At 32.1% G+C, this 20722-nt stretch overlaps 1 protein-coding gene across 1 annotated transcript in view; it reads left to right on the top strand.

The window, feature by feature from the left end:
- LOC129218522 (chromosome transmission fidelity protein 8 homolog) overlaps positions 1 to 20722 on the top strand; it is a 46268-nt gene that overhangs the window by 12576 nt on the left and 12970 nt on the right. The window contains exon 2 of the mRNA XM_054852811.1: positions 890 to 1007. Coding sequence (XP_054708786.1) covers positions 890 to 1007 — 118 coding nt within the window. The remainder of the gene's footprint in view (positions 1 to 889; positions 1008 to 20722) is intronic.

Raw genomic sequence — 20722 nt, 5'->3', positions numbered from 1 at the left:
ATACGCAATAGCGCCCCAAACCATGATGCTGCTTTGTCGAGCCGTGTGACGCTTCACAGTTGCTGCCAGATTAGACTTGTCTCCAAACTAAAACACATATGGTTTGGACAAAATTGAATAATACTACGTAAAAATATCTTTGCAGAAAAGAATATTTATTAAGATACTTTAAAAAAGGGAGTTATTTTTGACTGCATACATTTTTTATTGCATTACATTTTTTTTGCCAATATTTTAAGTCTCTCAAAGTAGTGCCAGCAATAAAATTTTATTGCCAAAAAAGAGCCCAACAGGCGATTTCTCATATAATCTTGCAACATGACTTGCATTAAGAAACACTTGTAAATACATTATCCCCCTCACACAAGCTGATAAGCAAAGCGTTGTGCTAAAGGGGAAAAACAAATTCCTGTCTTTCTTGTGCTTAGTTTCGACACTATAGCATCAGGAAAGCATTTCCGATCATGAATTGCTATGTGATTTCCCATTGTATAGGTTGTACACGATCTACCCTGGAAGTCTGTAAACGCTGTACTGATACACCCTGAATATCTATGAATCCTGTCCTGTAAAATGTATTTCATGGGTTAAACATAAGAAAAAATTGTAAGACAGTTATGAATAGTACAAGTAAGTAATGATAATAATTACAGGATCTGAATGAATTAAATATAAATAAAATGGAAAGTAGCAATAAGATTATTATTACTTAGAAAAAGTTAAATAATTGCATTTTAAATTAGATTATTCTTTTTAAAAAAATATATAGATTTCTATACTTTTGTTTCAACAAAACTTTTTTGTTTTTTTTTCTTCAATATCTTGGTTGTAAATGTAGCCCAATTTTTGTTAAGTTTTCTGTTAGTTGATATTGAACACTTTTATTTAGAAATGGCGAGCCAAGCAACCAAAAAGAATGGGCGATCTTAGAATTACAAGGACATATAGAGACTAACTCTGGAGATTCAATAGAGGGACAGTTTATTGGCCATTTAATTTACTCAAAGGTAACTTGTTTTTCCATACCCTTATACATTTAGCATTAGAGAATGTTAATAATTAATGAGAACATGTTCTGTGTTTACCCACCTGGATATGTGAGATCAGTTTTTAATTCCAGAGGTAAGGATAGAATTTTTTTTTAAGGTGCAGATAAACCATTGTCCTTCTTTGTTTTTTCAGCTAGAGTATTTTTGTAATGTTTTACTTCAGGTATATGGTATTAATTGCTGGGGTGTGCCAATAGGGAAGTTTTCGATTTTTCAATTATATTTTTATATGATAGAGTAACATGTATGAACATCATAGGTGAAAAAATTTTTGCGATACGATAAATAGTTTTTTTTAATTAATTTTTAAAGTTCAAGCGCTTGTGACGTCATGCGCTCTTCCGATAAGGGAGAAGCTGAAGGACGTGCATTCGACTTCGAAGACGAAACGTAAAAGGCTTATCTCCTCGCGTTGCTGGAACATTAAACCTCTCATCCTCTCGTAAATACTCGAATATCATCATTGATGTTAATTGAGGAAAATTATTTGGATTGTGCTTTAACGAATCCAGCCTCCATAGTGTGTTCAAAAGGATTATTGAATTTCTAAAAAATAAAAATATCAGTGCCTTCAAAATGTCCCTAGCAAAAACAAGGGGTCTTTGGCGGAAGGCTGCCCATTAGCGCCCTGTGACGTAGGCTCGTGACGTTTCAGAAGAGCGCACTTTTGCGTGTGGATTTTTAAAAATTCATTAAAAATCAATCGCGGTGTTTTAAAATTCGGCAATGGTGAATTTTTTGGTTTTGAGGGTCAATTAACAATATCCAATAGCCAAAATATGAACATTTAATAGGTTGCAACTTCCCTATTGTGCTAAAATGGGATCATTGTGCGATCCTGCTACAACAAGTGTTTGAAAATATTCAATATTTTGATATATATTGGATATTTTGATATGTATCTTGATATTTTCAATCAGCACAAACTAAAGTCTTCAAAGTAGTAAATGAATCCTCAAATTATTCTTTATTTCTTACATTATTATTACAATATGTAGACTAAAAATTAAGGTTTCTTTCATTATTCATACCTAATATTTCATCTTACATTTTTATCAGTTTAAATGAAGTTAATTTAGCATTAGCTGTTTTACTCATTTTTCTTCTATTAGCTACTTTTACACAGTTATATGATTCAGAAATAAAAAATATGCATTAGTTGTGGCACAGTCATTAGCCATTTTCTTTTTCTCTGACCAATGTTCAATATTAGGCACTTTTAATATGAATTAAAATAAAGTAAAAAACAAATATTATATTACTTTGTTATATTAAAGATGTGTAAATACATCATAAAAATATCCTACATAAATTTTGGTTATTTTCAATAATAATTGAACACTATTACTATGGTAAATAAAATTTTTTATATTGAAAATATTGAAATATGGTTGAAAAAAAAATATCAAAATATATTTTCAAAATAAATATCGGATATATATCATGATATATGGATGCCTCAGTTACCAAATCGATTAACTCCACTTTTTAAAAAAATCCTCATTTCTGCTTTAAAAGTGCTTAATCAATGCTTAGAATGTGAATTTATGTTAAACTTTTGGTTCAGTACATTTCTGATCCTGCAGTGGCAAAAAATTCGATTGCCCATTCACTCCTTCTTCATCAATTTTCTCGACTTCTTGTTTTTTGGAGTCGATTGATTAAGCAAGTGAAGCATCCATATATGGACTGATATATATATATATCGGCGAACCATGGCTCCAATAGTATAATTTTTTGGCCAAATTGTGCCTGCCTGCTCCAAAAGCCTGAAAAGGACCTCACCAAAAGTTTTGTTGGTCTTGCCCACAATATGCAGATAAAACTACCCAAAGTTCAAGGAACTAATAACTGGTTGACGCAAGCCAACAAAAAATTGTAGTGATCTGCCCGGGGGGGGGGGGATTAAATACTTATATTTTAACAGTCAAATAATTTTATTAAACTATATCTTTTTTTACAACGAAAACCTACACATTGTAAATAAAGGTACAAACTTTCAACAAGATTCAAAAAATCATGCTTACAATTTTTTGAAAGGAAAAGAATATTAAGCTTCACCTGTCCCATGGACCACTAAATTTATTTTTTTACGGGTCCAATCAATATTTTTGTCGTCTCAGGCCAGTGGACCACTGTTAATTTCGAGCCCTGTGCCTCTAGATGTTGTATTCGCAAGTGCCCCATCTACTTTAGAACTTACTTTCAACAATAAAGAATTCTTAATTTAATTAGGAAAATAACCATTGTTTGTTTGCATGTTCATACAGGTTCTGAGCATAAAGATCTCTCCTTTTTAAAAGGTCAATAAATATATATATTAAAAACGTACCTTATTTTTACATTCAGAAAGAATAATGTATGCCATTGATGAGTTACAATCTGTAACAATTTTTGCTATTATCTAATTACAAAGTTTGCCTGTACGAAAAAGTGCATCTTGTAACAATTCTTTTGATTTTGCCAGTCACATTAGGTGGGTACAGGAAAAGAAAGATCTTTTTGTGTATCATTTTGTGTGGATGGCCCTGCAGATCTTCGTGTAAAATAATTCTCCTTGATAAGCGCCAGTATAGTCCAAGGGCACTAGCAGAGTCAGATAAAATTAAGTATCTGCACACGCAACTCAAAAGTATCTGCAAGCATTGTCTATCACGTAAAAAAGAAAAAAAACATTTTTACTCATAAGTAGTGATGTGGATCGGGTAAATACCCAGCGGGTAGGTAAATATTTTTTGGGTATTTACCCGGGTATTTACCCAAGGCCTGGGTAAATACCCAAAAACTGGGTATTTTATAAAAAATGCAAAAAAGTGAATGAGAATTTTTTTTAAAAATCTAAATATGAAATAATTGGTAAAACTGATATATACATACGTATTACACAGTTTATAATATTTTTTATTGAAAGACTTGATGAAATCATGAAAGAAACATATCGTGAACCAAAGAATCTTTCTTTTCAATGTCATAATTGGAGAAGTATAAGCAATTCATTATGAACTTCAGGATGGTGTTATTTTTTTTATTGATATTTAAGTGATAACATGGAAAATATAGAAACAGTTTTCACATTAATGAGCAAAAAAAAGCAAAATTTTCTGTTGCTTTGCTCATTTGCATTTGTTCCCCTGTATGGTGGGAAGGTAAATATTTTTTTGGGTATTTATCCGAGGGCAGGGTAAATCCCCTAGTAATTGTGCATTTTGCAAAAAATTTTTAGGTAGTATTAAAAGGTGACTATTTTCTTTTTTAAACATAAACCTCAAAATAAAAGATTAAAAATTTTAAATGTTTATGTATGTTATGTGTGTGTATGTGTATATATATATATATATATATATATATATGTATGTATGTGTGTGTGTGTGTGTGTGTGTGTGTGTGATACAGACTACACCTGAACAATTGAACTAAGTTTGGAGGAAATTTCTGCATAAGATATAGGTAAATCAATACATTTTGATGTCATGCAGGGATATATTACTGGGTTATAAAAGACTAGGACCTTAAAAAATTGATGTTTGCTTTTTTTTTTGTAACCAATTAAGCTTTTTTTCTTTTTTGTAGAATGGCTTTTTATATCTGAAATTTGGCTATCAACGTTGATTAGGCATATCCAACACATTTAATGTGAATATCATATTAGATTGCTAAGCTGTTTCACACAATAATTCTTTAAATATGTGATCAAAATACAATTTTTGGGCAAAAATTTATTGTTTTGTATATGATTGGTTGTATATATACATAATGGGAATACATACAGAAAAGTATTTTAGTTGAATATAAATTTTTGAAATAAATACCCGGGTATATACCCTGGGTATTTACCCCTAAAAATAAATACCTGGGTATTTTACATCACTACTCATAAGAAATAAGTACTTGCAGGTATATGCTTTGAAGTTACAAGGAACTAATTTTCATGCCAATTATGTGAACCTATGGATGCAAAGACCTAAGCTAAATTTCAAATTTTAAAACTAAGCTTCTGTTAACAGATATCTTTGCATTCGTAAGCTCACATATTTTTTAGAATTATGTAGGTACCTAATAGGGTACCCAAATTTCTGGAAAGGAAAGAAAAACTAGCAATTCGCTGCTTTTTGGAAATGCTCTGTTGAGGGAGGGCACAAAAACAAGTGCAATAAATCTAGTAGCAAATGTGTTATTTATGAAGATGAGAGATACCCACTAGGAGCAAGTCCCCCATATGCCTTTGGTCCCTAAATAGTCCAATGCACACAAGGATTCCAATTTACAACATTTTACGGAAAATAAGCTATTTTGAAAAGAAGGAAAATGAAATGTTTGGATTTTTCTTCGAAATGATTGGAAATGTGTTCAAAATGTGTTTTGAATAAAAAATAACAAAATTTTCCTTTTGAATTACCGGTAGCATTATTCACGCTCCCCCCCCCCCCCCCCCCCCCCCCGCTTCCCCAAAAAATCAACTATGCAAAAAATTGATGAATTAATAATCAGCATGTCCCGCCTTATTCGCAATTTAGCTTCTACTGTAATTTAAGTCTTTTTTAATTAACAAGAAGATAATATAAAATTATGCCAGAATGAGTTTTAAGTCTTTAGTTTTTAGTTAAAAGGATTGAGGTAAAATCCGAAAAATGTCCAAAATTTTGAGTAAAGATCGGGAAAATTTGCGGAATTCTTATTTCGTGGTAAGTCAATCCCCTGCTTTAAGCATCGTTTTTTGGACTCAGGTGCTGAAATTTAAGCAAATTTATCCTGTAATTATGTCAAAGTAAGTTCATAACTTTTTTAAACATCCATAAAGGCAATCGTTCAAAGTTTTTTCATGCACAATGTAAAAATTTTTGGCAAAGTCCGTGGTTCGCGAATTTGGGGTAATTAACTATCAGTAAGTAGTTAAGAAAATTCTTTTTTTGAAATATTTAATCCTTAAATTACGTTCCAGATATCTACAAAAAAAAAAAAAACTAATAGAAACAACTTTTCTTTTACGTTGTTTGTTAAATTGAAAGCACGGCGCTTACGCCAGGCGTTTTGCAAACTTGCTGGCCCCATATAATAAGCTTTAAAGCCACAGAGGTGCTTTTGTGATTTAATGTGAGCAAACAGAAAAAAAAGAGGAGAAAACGAAATACAAACCAAAGCCACATGAAAAGAATTGCTCAGTTGTCAACACTTGATGCATAGGAGAATAGGGAGGATTAACATTTTAGTAATTTTTTAACAGAAGGAAAAAAAGGCGGGTCTATTTATAACTTTTACAAATTAATTAAATAATATCAGTTTAAAACAAATTAGAAGTAAACAGTAGTAATTTGAAAGATTATCACGAGATGAGCGTGCACACAGCGAATACATGCACCGAAGACGCGGATGTATGTACTATCTTGTAATAATTTTCACAATCTAAATAAATAATATCAATATCAATTTAAAACGAATTAGAAGTAAAGATATTATCTTTACTTCTTATTCATTTCAGATTAATCTAATCTTTATCTTTTGTTTAAGAACTTTGCATCGGACGACATGCAACTCCGTGGGGAATGTTTCCGCACGGAGTGTGACGTGTCTACATTATCTAGCTCTGGGCACTAGCTTGTTTACGAGCTCAACATCGTGGTGACTGCATTAGCGTCTCTCTTACTGCTGGCGACACGTTCTACGGACGAACATGACATGGTCTACCATGCGACTTTCGTTTCAAACATGAACCTGTTTCTCTAAAATTAGCAACCCATTAGGATATTCTCTTCCTGTCAGGTTTTTCCATGCCTGCTTACTCTAAAGTGCGTATAAAATAATCGTTGTGTTTGAATGATGAAATCCGCATTTTTAATATAATTTACAACAGACAATGTTCAGTAGTCCAAGACATACTGTGAACTGAAATGGCATGACTATGGAAAGATAATATCCGCAGCGACAGCATTAATTTAGGGAGATCTTTACGCCCTACCCTGTATAATACTTTGCAATAATTAAGTTTAGCTTATTAGTTAGCTTATACAGTCGACGCTCGATATAACGACCATCTCTGTCCCAGAGAAAAAGGTCTTTATAACGAGTGGTCGTTATAAGAGGTATAAATTTAAAAAATATACACCGTCATCATGCATGCCCAAGTAAATGCCCAAATTTTTTTATCATAGGAATTTTTTAGAAAAGTCGTGTGCAAAATATTATGACAGAATATTAAACAAGTTTTAAAGTGGAAAATAAAGGGAGGAAAATGTTACACACTTTTAAATCTGCTACTACTACTACAACAATTTCTGAAGATAAAACCAGAAACAGAGGTCTGCCTTTTTAGCAGACGTGATGTTTGCAAAACATTATTTTCTGTTTCAGATATAGGTGATAAATTGTGTTTCTCTTGCTTTCCAAAGAAACATTTAAAAGTCCCTCGAGAACCCCAAATCTTTAAAACCACTAAATTCAAACACCAAACTACCAATACATCTGTCAACTCCCTTTTCTTAGGAATCTGGAAATTTCTCGATTTTTCCTCCCATTATTTTTTCTGTGCTAGCTGTGGTGAATGGTAATCCCCCCCCCCCCCAACCCCTCTTAAAGTTGGATTTGACATTGGAAACTTCAGGCAGATGTCCGTAAACAATAATGTCATTCCAAGCTACAAATTTGTTTTATTGGAAAGAACACAAGAAATAGCATCCGCTGATTCGGTCGCTGTATTGGATTAGACGATACAGAACGGTCGTTATAACGAAAGCAAATTAACATAGAGTTTATAGGAACAAAGTTGGGACTGGTCGTTACAATGGGACGGTCTTTATAATGTGTGGTCGTTATAATGAGCGTCGTCGATCTTTTTACGTGAAGAAGAAGGGGATAAAATTATATCAGAATTTGCTAAAACAAAGAAGCTGTCACCACAGGAACAATAATTGTCTCCTTGCTCTAAAAGTTTGGCCAAGAAGTAGGACTGGTAATGCCATTACTTGAAAGTTTCAAGATATTTTGCTTGACTTTATCCTAGTAAAACATGCCATGTTTATATGTTTAATGTATATCCTGTTTAACTGTGCCCACCTTCCTTCTACCTATTTTTAAGTGAGAGAGTCTTTAACATTTTGAATGAACTAAACTTATTTAAAAATTTGTAGCAGAAGGCACACACAAATAAATTTCTAGGCAGCTTTTTAATTCAAAAATGTATATACAAGGGAGGACCCAAAAAAAAAAAAACCCCTCAGATTTTTATTCTAAAATATTTATTGACCAAATTTCATTAGTCTCCTTCAAATTATTCGCCATTGGACGCAAGACACTTGTCAATTTCTTTTCCCCCCTGTTCGAAGCTCCTCTGGAGCTCTTCAACTTTGATCACATTCATTGCCCTCTGCGAAGCAGTTTTGACAGCCTCTATATCATCAAAACACTTGACTTTCAGAATTTTTTTCATCCTCGGGAACAGAAAAAGATCACAGGGGGCTAGGTCTGGTGAATATGGGGGTCAAGGAACGACTGGCCACCCCTGAGAGGCCAAGTAGCGGGTAATAGTGTGTACTTGCCAACTCTACTGTTTTTAATGGGAGACTCCTGTTTTTTGCTTCCATCTCCTAAATTCCCGTTTTTTTACGATTTTCTCCCCTTTTTGCAATTTTTTCAGTGAATCATCAAAAAGGTTCACTCTCTTCTCAATAGATGGCGCCCTTTTCTAGTCTACCAATCTCAGGGAATAAGAAATTTTCAATTAATAACTCAGTTAGTAAAAATTAATTTTTTGGAAGCTTTCTACATTGCATGTTCAACGAAGCACGTGCTTTGCGGAAAATTGCTGCAGATTTCAATCTTTTTGCATCTTGGAAGTATTTCAATGATTTTGTGAGTTTGAAATTATTTTAACATGTGCTACTCTATACCTACTTATTTTACATTTTATTTTCATTATATATTGATTTTTTTTCCGAATTTTAGTAATTAAACTTTTGTAGCTACTTTTTTGGTAGAGACTGGGGAATGTACAAACCTTTAAGCATCACTCCTTATTATGTGGTTTTTCCTTTGCAGTATGTTTTTCTTGCTGCTACCAGTTAGCTTACATCTACAAAAAATCCATGTTATTTAAAAGCATAATTTAATAATTCTGTTGTAAAGATATGTCACTGTTGAATCACCTATATACCTCTTGCGGAATCTCCTGGTTTTATTTTCGAAGGGCTGAGTGTGCTGGAGCGTTATTGTGGTGAAGGAACCATTCTTCTGATTGCCCGCACGTGTTTCAGCTCACTCCTGTTTCTCCTGAAATTTCATCAAACGTAAAACGAGGATTCTCGTTGATTTTTGGCAGATTATTTCAATGTTTTCATCATTTCAAGACGTTGAAAGGCGCACAGAACGAGCATGATCTTCAACACTCATCTCGCCTCGTTTAAATCGCTCAAACGGCTCGAAAACTTGTGTACGGCTCATAGCATCGTTCTTGAAAGCTTGTTGAAGCATTGAGTAAGCTATTTCGTTGCCAAGGTTTCACGCAAGAAACAAAAAATCAAGCTAACTTTGATCTTTCAAATGTGCCATAATGAGTTTGGAGGCGGAAAGCAATAACACTGGAAAAAACCAACACTATGATCAGACATTATCAACTGCACTGATGCCACCTTCACAGCTGTTTTATGAAGCTCTCCACTTGAACCATCTAGGTGGAGAACACTCCATCTAGAATTGTCAGCGTGCCATTAGTCTGGTTTCTTTTATGTTCCCCCTTGTATATATCATTGAGTGAAGAAAATCCCAGCACATATACTCAGATGCAATGTACCTTCATGTATAAAGTAAACCTATATGAAAATTCACTATCCTCATATATATAATAGCCAATTCACTGATTGAGTAACGCTGATGTCACCAACGATGAAACTCCCGCCATAGTATGGTTATTTAATAACATTTTCTGGCTATGGAGGACACACAAACACAATTGGGGTTTTTTCCTTATAAAAATCCAGTTTTCGTACGATCTTCTCCAAATGCTCGGAAATCGATATAGGGTAGTATTCATAAAGGACCCATGTTCCAAATTTGGAACAGATCAGAGAGGTCTAGCCCCCTATAGTAGGAAGAAATATATATATATATATATAAAAATTTATTCATTTACTCATTCGTTCATTACTTTATGATAATTTAAATTAACAAACCCTACTATTTTGTTATTTAAAATACTAAGCTTGTTTGAAATTATAGTATTTAAATTCTTTGCTGCTATATTCATATCTTTCAAACTTAATTTATAGACTCAAAATTTTAAATGTTAAGTTGATAATAATTTCACACACATACAGTATTACCCCGATCTAATTATTGCCAAGGGACTGGAAAAAATTATCGTTAAATCAAGGATATCGTTTAATCGAGGAACATAGACATTCAAAGCAGTCGAATCCGGACCAGTGAAACATGTTAATAAATTGAGGAAATCTTTAAATCAGGTCTCGTTAAATCAAAGTCATGCTGTACTGTTATTTAATAACTGCAAGTGGCAACTTTTTCATAAAAGTTAAGAATTCAATTATTGCTGGTGTTAGAGGAATGATTTTCAGTGAAAACGTTATTTTATGTATATCTGTATACATCTCTTTGCTTTTCACTGTCTCCTGGTGATGTAGGAGACATTGAACCAACATAGTGGATTGTAACTTAAAGTGTGCGGTTTTTTGAACAAGGAGTCAAATTGATATCTATATTTTTATTGGATATGACCTTTCTATATTTACTTGTTTTTTTTTTTTTTTTTTTTTTTCATTTTAATTTTTCTACTTTTGGTATAAATTTTTATTTTTCTATTTTAAAATTTGAGTTATTTGTATGGAGTTTTGTTCTATCATTTTTTTTCCTTCCGCTGCAACCGTGGTTGTTTATCACGTCACTTGAAGGAAATAATTATTTTTCAAGTTTTGCCTTAGTTTAGCTTATTCAGGTATCAAAGTCATCCTACATTTCCTATAAATCCTATATTTTTTCAAAAAAGGTCAAAAAGAAGCTTATATTTTTGGTACCCGAGGAATTCTACACCTTATGCATAACGAATTGTGACCTTTCATAGAAAGTTATGCCCTGCTTCATCAAAAATGAAGCTCTTAAATTTATTTTAAATAGTTAGTCCTATTAGTGTTTTAGAAAGCATATCTGCTTTGGGTTATAAGACTTAATTTGAACGAGTGATAATGAATGATGTAATGCATTCAGTATATTAAAAAAAATCAATTTTTTTTAAATTTACCAAGACTTAGAATGGTATATTTGTTTTTATTTTCTGTCCGGCTATTACTAGTACTTTATTGTAAAACTTAAAACCACTATTTTTTTTCCTTCAAATTTCTACATGATTTTTTAACATGGGATAGTAATGGCACTTTTTGTCCTTTTTACAAACTAAAGCATCATTGTCTGCAAAATAAATGTACATGTTTCATGAACTATTGTAGTATTACCAAGACACATATTTTGTCTTTCTAAAAAATACCAAACTGCATCCTTCCTGAAAAGTTCAAGAATTAAAAATTCAGGATGCAAAATTCCACATTGCAGGAGAATAACCCATAAGCACTGGTTCAAAATTTCAGATGCAAGTCCGCTGGGTTTGGCGTCAAATAATATGAAAATTTTTTACAGTTGTTTTGACATAAAAGGAAAGATATTAGAGGGTGTGCAACTTGAAAAAACGATTTTTTTTTTTTTGATATATCCTAATGTACACCAATGACAAAGATATTCCTAAGAATGTAGCAGCTAACCCGTCAATAAGTATTAGAATTTCATCTTTGACCTGAAAGATGAAAAGCTGCACTACCCTAATTTGACCAAACTTATTCAGGCTATCCTGACTTTCTCTCATGGCCAAACTTCTGAGGAGAGAGACTACAAAAGAATCGACTAGTGACAAACCAAACATAAGTTTAGACACAATTGTTGCTCTCAGAGTGATAAAAGACTCGGGGAAAGACCGTGGAAAATGTTGATGTAAATTAAATAAAATTCAGTTGTGCAAAGCAACACACTTGAAATATAAGGAGCAGAAAGAAAAACAATCTGGAAGAAATAAGAAGGAAAAATATAAAACTTAAATCAAATGCTGTAACAGAAATATCTTTTTAGGATAAACCCTGAAAATATTTAAGGAAAGCTTTAATTCAGCTGAGGCAAGGATAGATAAGGGGGAATATGAAATTAAAAACTACGATTCAAATGTAAATGCATTATTGATGTTAACCCTAGAGAAGTTGCGTTTCCTTTTGTTACGCTAGTGCTCACGCTTCGGTCTTTTCCCTGCCGTAGAAATCCGTGAGACGAAAGCAGAAGAAAGGAAGTGCCAGGGAGAAAATAACGCCTGGCTAGGATCACGCGCAATTGACATAACAATAATGACCAACATACGTTTCCAAAAGCTATGTAACCTTCAAATACCGAAGAAAATGCTCTGAACTTAAGTGTGGGCTGGGGAGAGTCTGACCTTCAGCTACACAGATGGGCCCCATTATTAGGATAAGGAGTGGTGAGATTAGTGATGTGGATCGGGTAAATACCCAGTGGGTAGGTAAATATTTTTGGGGTATTTACCCAAGGTCTGGGTAAATGCCCAAAAACTGGGTATTTTACAAAAAAAAAGCAAAAAGTGAGTCTGATTTTTTTTTTAAATCTAAGTATGAAATAATTGGTAAAACTGATACATACATATGTATTATACAGTTTATAATATTTTTTTATTGGAAGACTTGATGAAATTATGGAAGAAGCATATCGTGAACCAAAGAATCTTTCTTTTCAATGTCATAGTTGGACAAGTAATAAGCAATTCAATGATGAAATTTAGGATTTCAAAATCACAATCTAGGTTAGTCATATCCAAAATGAAAAAAAAAAGGAAGCATGAGGGATGCTTGGAAGAATTTACTGAGAAGTTATTAAGTCTATGATGTTATTTATTTATTTTATTGCTGTTTAAGTGATAACATGGCAAATATAGAAACAGTTTTCACATTAATAAGCAATATATATATATATATATATATATATATATATATATATATATATATATATATATATATATATATATTTATGGGGTAAAGCAAAGGGATTTAAGTTTAATTTTGACACATAGATGGCACTAGCACAACTTTTCATTGATTTTTCATAATATCATGCTACTAGTTAGTTTTGGCTTTGAGTTGTAATCAGTTTGTCCAAAGCCTCCTAAATACTAAATGCCTATCACATTTGCTTTAAAAGTGATCCTCCGCCGGTACACAAACAAAGCTACTACCTGACAGCAATACATGGATGGTGTTGCTATGACGATGGATCCAAACAATTCAAATCATTAATTGGTTAATTTTAAAATTTAAATTTAGAGGTTAACCAACTGTTTTCTCAGCTTTTAATTTCTAATGATTTTGACCTGCGATAGTTGGCAGTAGCCAGAAGACCGAAAATATGCCTACTGGGATCATTTTGCTCTATGTTAAAAGGAAGAACGCGATAGGCATTTAGTATTAGGAGGCGTTAGTTTGTCACTCACTTTGTATTTGTATTGGTAAAACTTTAAATTTTGCTTTGAAAAGTGAAAAACAAAAAAGAAAGATGGGGACATTGATTAGGCATATCCAACACATTTAATGTGAATAGCATATTAGATTGCTAAGTTGTTTCACGCAATAATTCTTTTAAATATGTGATCAAAATACAATTTTTGGGCAAAAATTTATTGTTTTGTATATGGTTGGTTATATATATACATAGATAGTGGAATACAGACAGAAAAGTATTTTAGTTGAATATAAATTTTTGAAATAAATACCCGGGTATATACCCTGGGTATTTACCCCTAAAAATAAATACCCAGGTATTTTACATCACTAGGTGGGATAGAGGCGAAATATCTGACAATGGGGCGAGGAATCGACTGAAGCGCGACTTCTCTAGGGTTAAGGCTGGGCAAGCCATAAAAGACGCTGTTAATAAAAAATTTAAAAGCTGCTCAGACAGAGTCAAGCAGTTCTACTTAATTTGTTACTAAATTGTTTTGACTTTTAATTGAAATAAATTATTTCCCATAATATTATCATCGTTTTTATTAATTTATTTTTTGTGTGTGAGAAACTTAGTTTCCCATGTTTCCTATAATGACACTGCTTTTCAGCAACTGTTAATGTCATCTGCAGGGAGAGGGGGCAAATTTACTAGCAATGTTAAGGGCAAAGCCTCCAAGAAAGTTGCGTTAACTTAACAATCTGCCTCTTATTTTAAAACTACACCCATCTCCAGAATACAATTGTTGCTCTTGTTTATTCTATTAAAACATTCTCAAAGCATTAAACTTGAACTCATTTTATGGTAACTTGAAAATAGATTTAAAAGGCCTCTATACAAATCAATATAGCTTAAAAGAGAAGGAAAATGGGGCCTATACTGTTTTGTTTTTTCAATTCCTGAAATATTTAAAATGTAATCATAAGTCAATCACGTTTCAAATTCAGTTTTATCAAATATACGGGTCATTCCAAATTTTAATGTAAACATCAAATGATAGTTCACACATTTTTCTTTAAAAAAATTTCAAAAAATTTACAAAAAGCACATATTTTCCTTTTTAAGTACGATTATTGAAATTTTACCTAGTTAAAAACTCATGTCCCCCGCTGCACTTTTTGATTTCTAAACCATATTTTTTTCATGTTACTGTCGGCCCTCGCATAGTCGGGCAACGGATTAAGAAATACCCCACTTTAAAGAATAAAACCGTTTGGAACCGAATATTTATGCGTTGACACAATGATAATAATCCCCACGTAATCAAATGCTTTCCTCGGATAAACCAGTAAGACCGACGCCCGAAATATCCATTTTGAAGATCCCCGAGTTGATTACACAAGTTTTCTCGTGACTTCCATATGTGCGTATGCCTCTCGCGTAACTCAAAAACGGTATGCTGTAGAAAATTTAAATTTGGTTGCACGTACTGTTACGTCCGTTACCATTGATTTACCCAATTATTTTCATCAATTATTTTTTTTGTATAATGTTGATCTATTGAAACAAAGAGTAAACATACAAATTGGGAGTTTTCTGCTAAAAAATAATTTAATACCATACTTTTAAACTGAAATTAGTAACTGATGTACCAAAGTAATTTAGAAAAAAATACCTAAGCATTTTTAGACACATTAAATCTATTGTTAAAAAAGCTTTTTGAAATCATTCAGAACCTTTGAATATTATACAAATACGACTGGTGAGAAGAAAAAATATATTTGATATTTTCCTTTTTGAATACACTGTAGTCTAACTTATTACCATTGCATACTACTGTTTCTAACCAATTGATAGATGCCTAAACATGAACTCAAAACCAAAAATTTCTTGCTAGTATAAGCATTATCAACACATTTTCAAAATCTGCAAGCTTTCACCTTTAAAATGAGGTATCATTCAATTTTTTAAAGCAAATTTGAATTTTTGAGAAAAAGTTTAATTTGAGATAATTTTGCCCATAACTATAAATTTTGAAATTTCATTCCTACAAAATTTGCAAAATTATTTGCTTTTTAACAAAAAAAAGGAAAAGAAAAAAAGACCCCTGAAAAATCCTGGACTAATCCCTCATATATGTATGGATTTTTAATGGTATGGAACTTAAACAGGATATTTTTCTGAAGGCTATGCTATCTCAATTGTAATAACATCTAAAAATTTTGAATGATCTTTGGAAGAAAATTTTGTTTCATAAATATTTAGCTATTCAACTGAAACTTCATCAGTATTGATTGTTCTGATGTTAAGATTTAAAATGAGTGTACAATTATTTTGTATCATGTGATGAAAATCTGTGTTAAATTCCCGAGTTCATGGAATAATATTGTACATGATTGCTTGAAATAATAAGCATCCAAAATTCGCTTTTGTTAACTTATTTTTATTTTGAATGAATTTCAATAAAGTTTTGCCTTTTATTTTCTTGTAGCCGTATTATATTTATTTATTTCTTTCAAACAAGTAAGGGAGAGGGAGGCACCTATGAACTGAACTTTCCCAAACTTGAAAAAATGTGAAAATTATAAGTTTAAAAAAAAAGAAAGAAAAAATACTTGTTTAATGAATATAATGATTTAATATTCAGATTTGAGAAAAAGGTACTCAACTACCGTTGATTTTAACAAAATTATAAACATCCAGCTATGGGGTACGTTTGGACAGTATAAGTGTACCCATTTTAATATTTATGAGTCTTAATTAAATTCAAATAATAAGATGCTAAGTATTTTTTTTAAGTATGAAATGAAATGGTCTGCATTTGTCAGGTATTATGGACTACTGATAAGCACCAAACACTACTGAAATTTTTTTTTAGATTACGACTGAAAGCTTTTATATGAGAACCAAATATCTGTTGTTTGCGTGTTCTCACTTCCTACGCACTGCAAAATGTAGTGCTCAGTTTCTGCTTAATGCCATCTCTCCATAGCACAACTATTTGTTAAGTTTGGATTAGAGGGCAGCAGTCAACATTAGGATGGGCCAAAAGAAGAATTTTTGAATAGAAAGTTCTAATATAACAAAAAAAAAAAGTTGTGTATTGTACTAAATAGAGAAAGATATTAAAAGAAATTAGTCTTCAGATCACGCATTGACTGTTCAGGGTTTTGTACTTCCCTTAAAAAATGCTTAAGAAACTCTTAATTTTAGCAAGCAAGATTAAGGTCCTTAAAAAAACCCTTAATTTTAGGCAAGCAAGATTAAGGTCCCTAAAAAGCTCTTAATTTTCTGAAAATTTCCTTAATTTTTTAAAAACTATTTGAAGTTTGGTCCCAGTTCTTATTTTTTCTGTTTTCCCCCCCCCTCAAATCTTCGTTCTCCACAATATATGCCAAAAACGTGTGTTTAAGAAACATGCCTACGATGTCAAACACGAGTTTCGCCCAAAACTGCATTTGTTTTTGCATTCTGCAAATATTTCAATTATTTAAAGAGTTCAAAATACATATCATGAGTCTTTAGCGGTTTAGGTTTCACAAGCCTGTAAAATGTTTAGGGAATTTCATTTTTAAATGATGCTACTTCAAGTTGTTCTTCTGATCCTGATGTAGTATTATGAAGTTTTTTAAACCAAATTTTGAGTTCTAATGCAAAGAAAAAGGACGACCAATTATTTATATATTCAATTCTCTCTGTGAAAAGTATTTTCTACCTCCACACAAGGAAACCCTAGAATTATCACTCTGTTGTAAATTTTTACTTTACAAACAAATCTAATTTCAAAATTTATGTTCTCATTTTTAATACCTTAAATTAAAATGTTTTTAATCAAAAAAAAAAAATGTTTTTCTCTTAAAAATATGAAAAATTGATATTATTACGTCATGCAACCAAGATTGAACTCGAACTTCCTCAACCTTTTATTTGAGAACTCGGAGGTTGGAAATTGCTGCCTCTCTTTCAAAATTTAAATTTATATAGAAATAAACAAACTTTCAAGAAATGGTGCAATGCAGCAAATTGGTTATGTATACTTACTATAAAAGATGCATCAGTACAGCATTTACAGACTTTCAGAGCAGATAGAGTACACCTACACGATGGAAAATCACATAGCAATGCATAGTCAGAAATGCTTTCCTGGTGCAGTAGTGACGACATAAATCGCCAAAAAGATGACACGAATAAGAGAAGAATACATGTTTATTATCCTTAGTACAGCTAAAAACTAAGAAAAAAGAGCATTAAGGGGTCAACAATCGTCATCAAAGTAGGTGTTCGAAATTACGACCTCGGGCAGTGATGAATGTCTCACATCTCTGGTGCATGGAAATCCAGCTTTATAGCGAGCGTGGCATAAAAAAACGCGTGTGCGCATGTACCGTCATCTTATGCTTCGGTTTACGTAGCATCATCTAACTCAGCGTTTCCCAAAGTGTGTTCCGCGGAACCGTGGGGTTCCGCCGAAAAAAGGTAGGGGTTCCGCCATGAATTGGATAAAATTAAAAACAAAATTCATGTGAACATCGATTAATCAAAACCAGTGGAACTTTTTTTAACCATTGGCATTACATCTTATTAATGCTGTTTAGAAACGCCTGTGGCCGAAAGGTTGCAAAATTGAGTTCCTTGGTGATAGTCCTGATATCTTGATTTTTTTAGTGCTTTTTAAAGCTTTTGGCGGCTGCTTAATCTGCCTTCTTAAAAATTCTACACTGATCATTAATATGGTTTAAGAATATGGCACAAATATAATTTTTTTGTGATATTAATCCTTCGTTAGAGTTATATTAAAAGCATTGGCGGAAAATGCTTTTTTTAAAAAATATGCTTTAAACAAAATACATCCTCTAGTGAGCAAATACATTTATTTTTCCATAAGCAAATTTTTACTAATTGAATTTATGAAACAAAACCCTGTCAGATGTGTTACTTTCACACCAAAATATAAAGCATATTAACAGCAAGCAACATTTTTTTTTTTTTGCAACTATATTCAAATCTTGATAGTTTTCGGCAGAAGTTGTTAACCACATAATTGGTTAAAAAAACAGCTTTGTAAATATCTGTGTTAAATCCTGAATTAAATGTAGGAGAGGGATCAGAAAATGTGAGGCCAAATTTTGAACGGGGTGAGAAGGGGCGATAACAAGAAAGAATCACACAGAGACATAGGGTCGCAAAAACAATGCTGACGTGCTACATGCGCTCATAGTCACAAATTGACAAATTTGAAATATGTTGTTAATTTTTAGCACAAAGACAACATTAACAGGACTAATAACTACAGACGACATTACAAAAGATTTTAATTTTTAAAAGAGGTTTGATGCATTTATTGAACTTTGTGGCCAACAAATGCATTACAACAACCAACCGACCATCGCAATAAAGGCCAGTGATTTTGAAATTGATTTAACAATTGGGCAGTGCATTCCCTAAGTATAAGTATAAATAAATATTACATTGTCAGCATACTGAATTACGTTTTTAATCTTAATTATATCTGTGAATGAGACTTGAGAAAATATAAATAATACGAAAGTTTCTTTATTGAAGATCTGCTGGACGACTCCGATACAACGTGCAATGCTTCCAAGATTTTTTTTTACTGCATTAAAACGTTTTCGGGCATGGGACTCACAGGAGTGACTCGGATACTCCTGTTTCGCACAGAAAAATAAGTTTAAAAAGCAGTAAAAAGACAATTGTTTTAGGTTATTTTTGAACTATTTTACAAGAGAATACCCCTATGAGTCTCCTAACTTTCAGTACAGCCATAGAGTTTATAAATAAAATGTAATTACATACTTGATTAATGTATTGAAGACACTTTGAGTAGAATTATTATTTTTCTTTTATTTGACACAGAAAATTTTGTCCTGGAGAATGACAGCAAAAATGTTTCATACCCATTTTTGAACTTCAAAGTTTTAGTAAGAACAGCAAACAAATCATATAAACTTAATACTCAAAGAATCTTACAAAATGGGGATAATAAACAGTGTTGTAGCACAGCAAATCAAAAATTCCTTTTTTTTAAAAACTCCTTAAGAAACCTTTTATTTCATCAAGCAAAATTAAGGTCCCTAAAAAAAACTTTAAAAAATCCTTCATTTTCTGAAAATTTTGTTAATTTTTTTGAACTACAGTCGGATCTCGACTTACACGAGGGATGCATTCCAAGACTCCTTGCGTAAGTCGAAATTTTGCGTTGTGGAAAGGGTATGTATATGATTTTTTTTTATTAACGTTCCCAATCATTTTAGACCATATTTTAACTATATATTACCATTTATTACATAAAGAGCTGAATTTTTACCGTATTTTTAAAAAAGCTGCATTATTCAACATAAAATACTGTTACGATGCAAAAAATCAATCATCAATAGGAGAGACGTAAAAAAGAAAATATGGTACGTACAGTATGTAGTAATAATAAAGCACTGCACTGTAAGAGTACTATACAGAATATACAATAAGTTACATTAATAACTAAAAAATTGAAGATGATGATTTATGCTGTGCAATTACTGTGTCATTCTAATATATTTTTAAATACAGTAGTTTTGCATTGACTTTTATAACGTTTACATCTATGGTAACACCCCTTTTTCAGGGTCTATAATCTACAACACGAGCGAACTCCAATTTCATATTGTTTGCATTTTGCTTAAACACTACTCAGTGAGTTTCATATTAAAACTAAGGTCTTTACTTATACGAATTGCCTTCTCTTGACTTTAAATTATGCGGATGAAAGATTCGCTCCCCCCATACCTAATTGTTGTGCTACCTTCGACCCACTTTCTAGTTGTTCAAGATTATCAAGATTCTTTACCTTTTCTTAAATTGTTGTAGACTTTCGCTTTTTGTTTCCATCTTCAAGCTTAAGATGAAACAGTGTGCCTAGAGGTGCCACAATATTTCATCACCTTCATATTTAGAATAAGTAAATAAAACATGAGGAGTGATGATATATACAAACTAATAAAGCTATATTTATAGTGCAGTGGGTGGGAACTTGTGCAATTAGTAGGATGAAAGTACATTCACAAAGTCAATGTTCAGTAATCAATATTTTCGTGTTGAGAGCGAGAAATTCGTTTTAGCTCTAAAATTCGTTGCTCCTGAAAATCTCGCGTTATAGCCATTTTGTGTAAGTAGGAGCGCATTGTAGCGGG

Source organism: Uloborus diversus, chromosome 3 (genome assembly GCF_026930045.1).
Source record: "Uloborus diversus isolate 005 chromosome 3, Udiv.v.3.1, whole genome shotgun sequence".
Lineage (NCBI taxonomy): Eukaryota > Metazoa > Arthropoda > Arachnida > Araneae > Uloboridae > Uloborus > Uloborus diversus.
The sequence above is the reverse complement of the archived record's forward strand: the minus strand, read 5'-3'. Positions and strand labels throughout refer to the sequence as shown.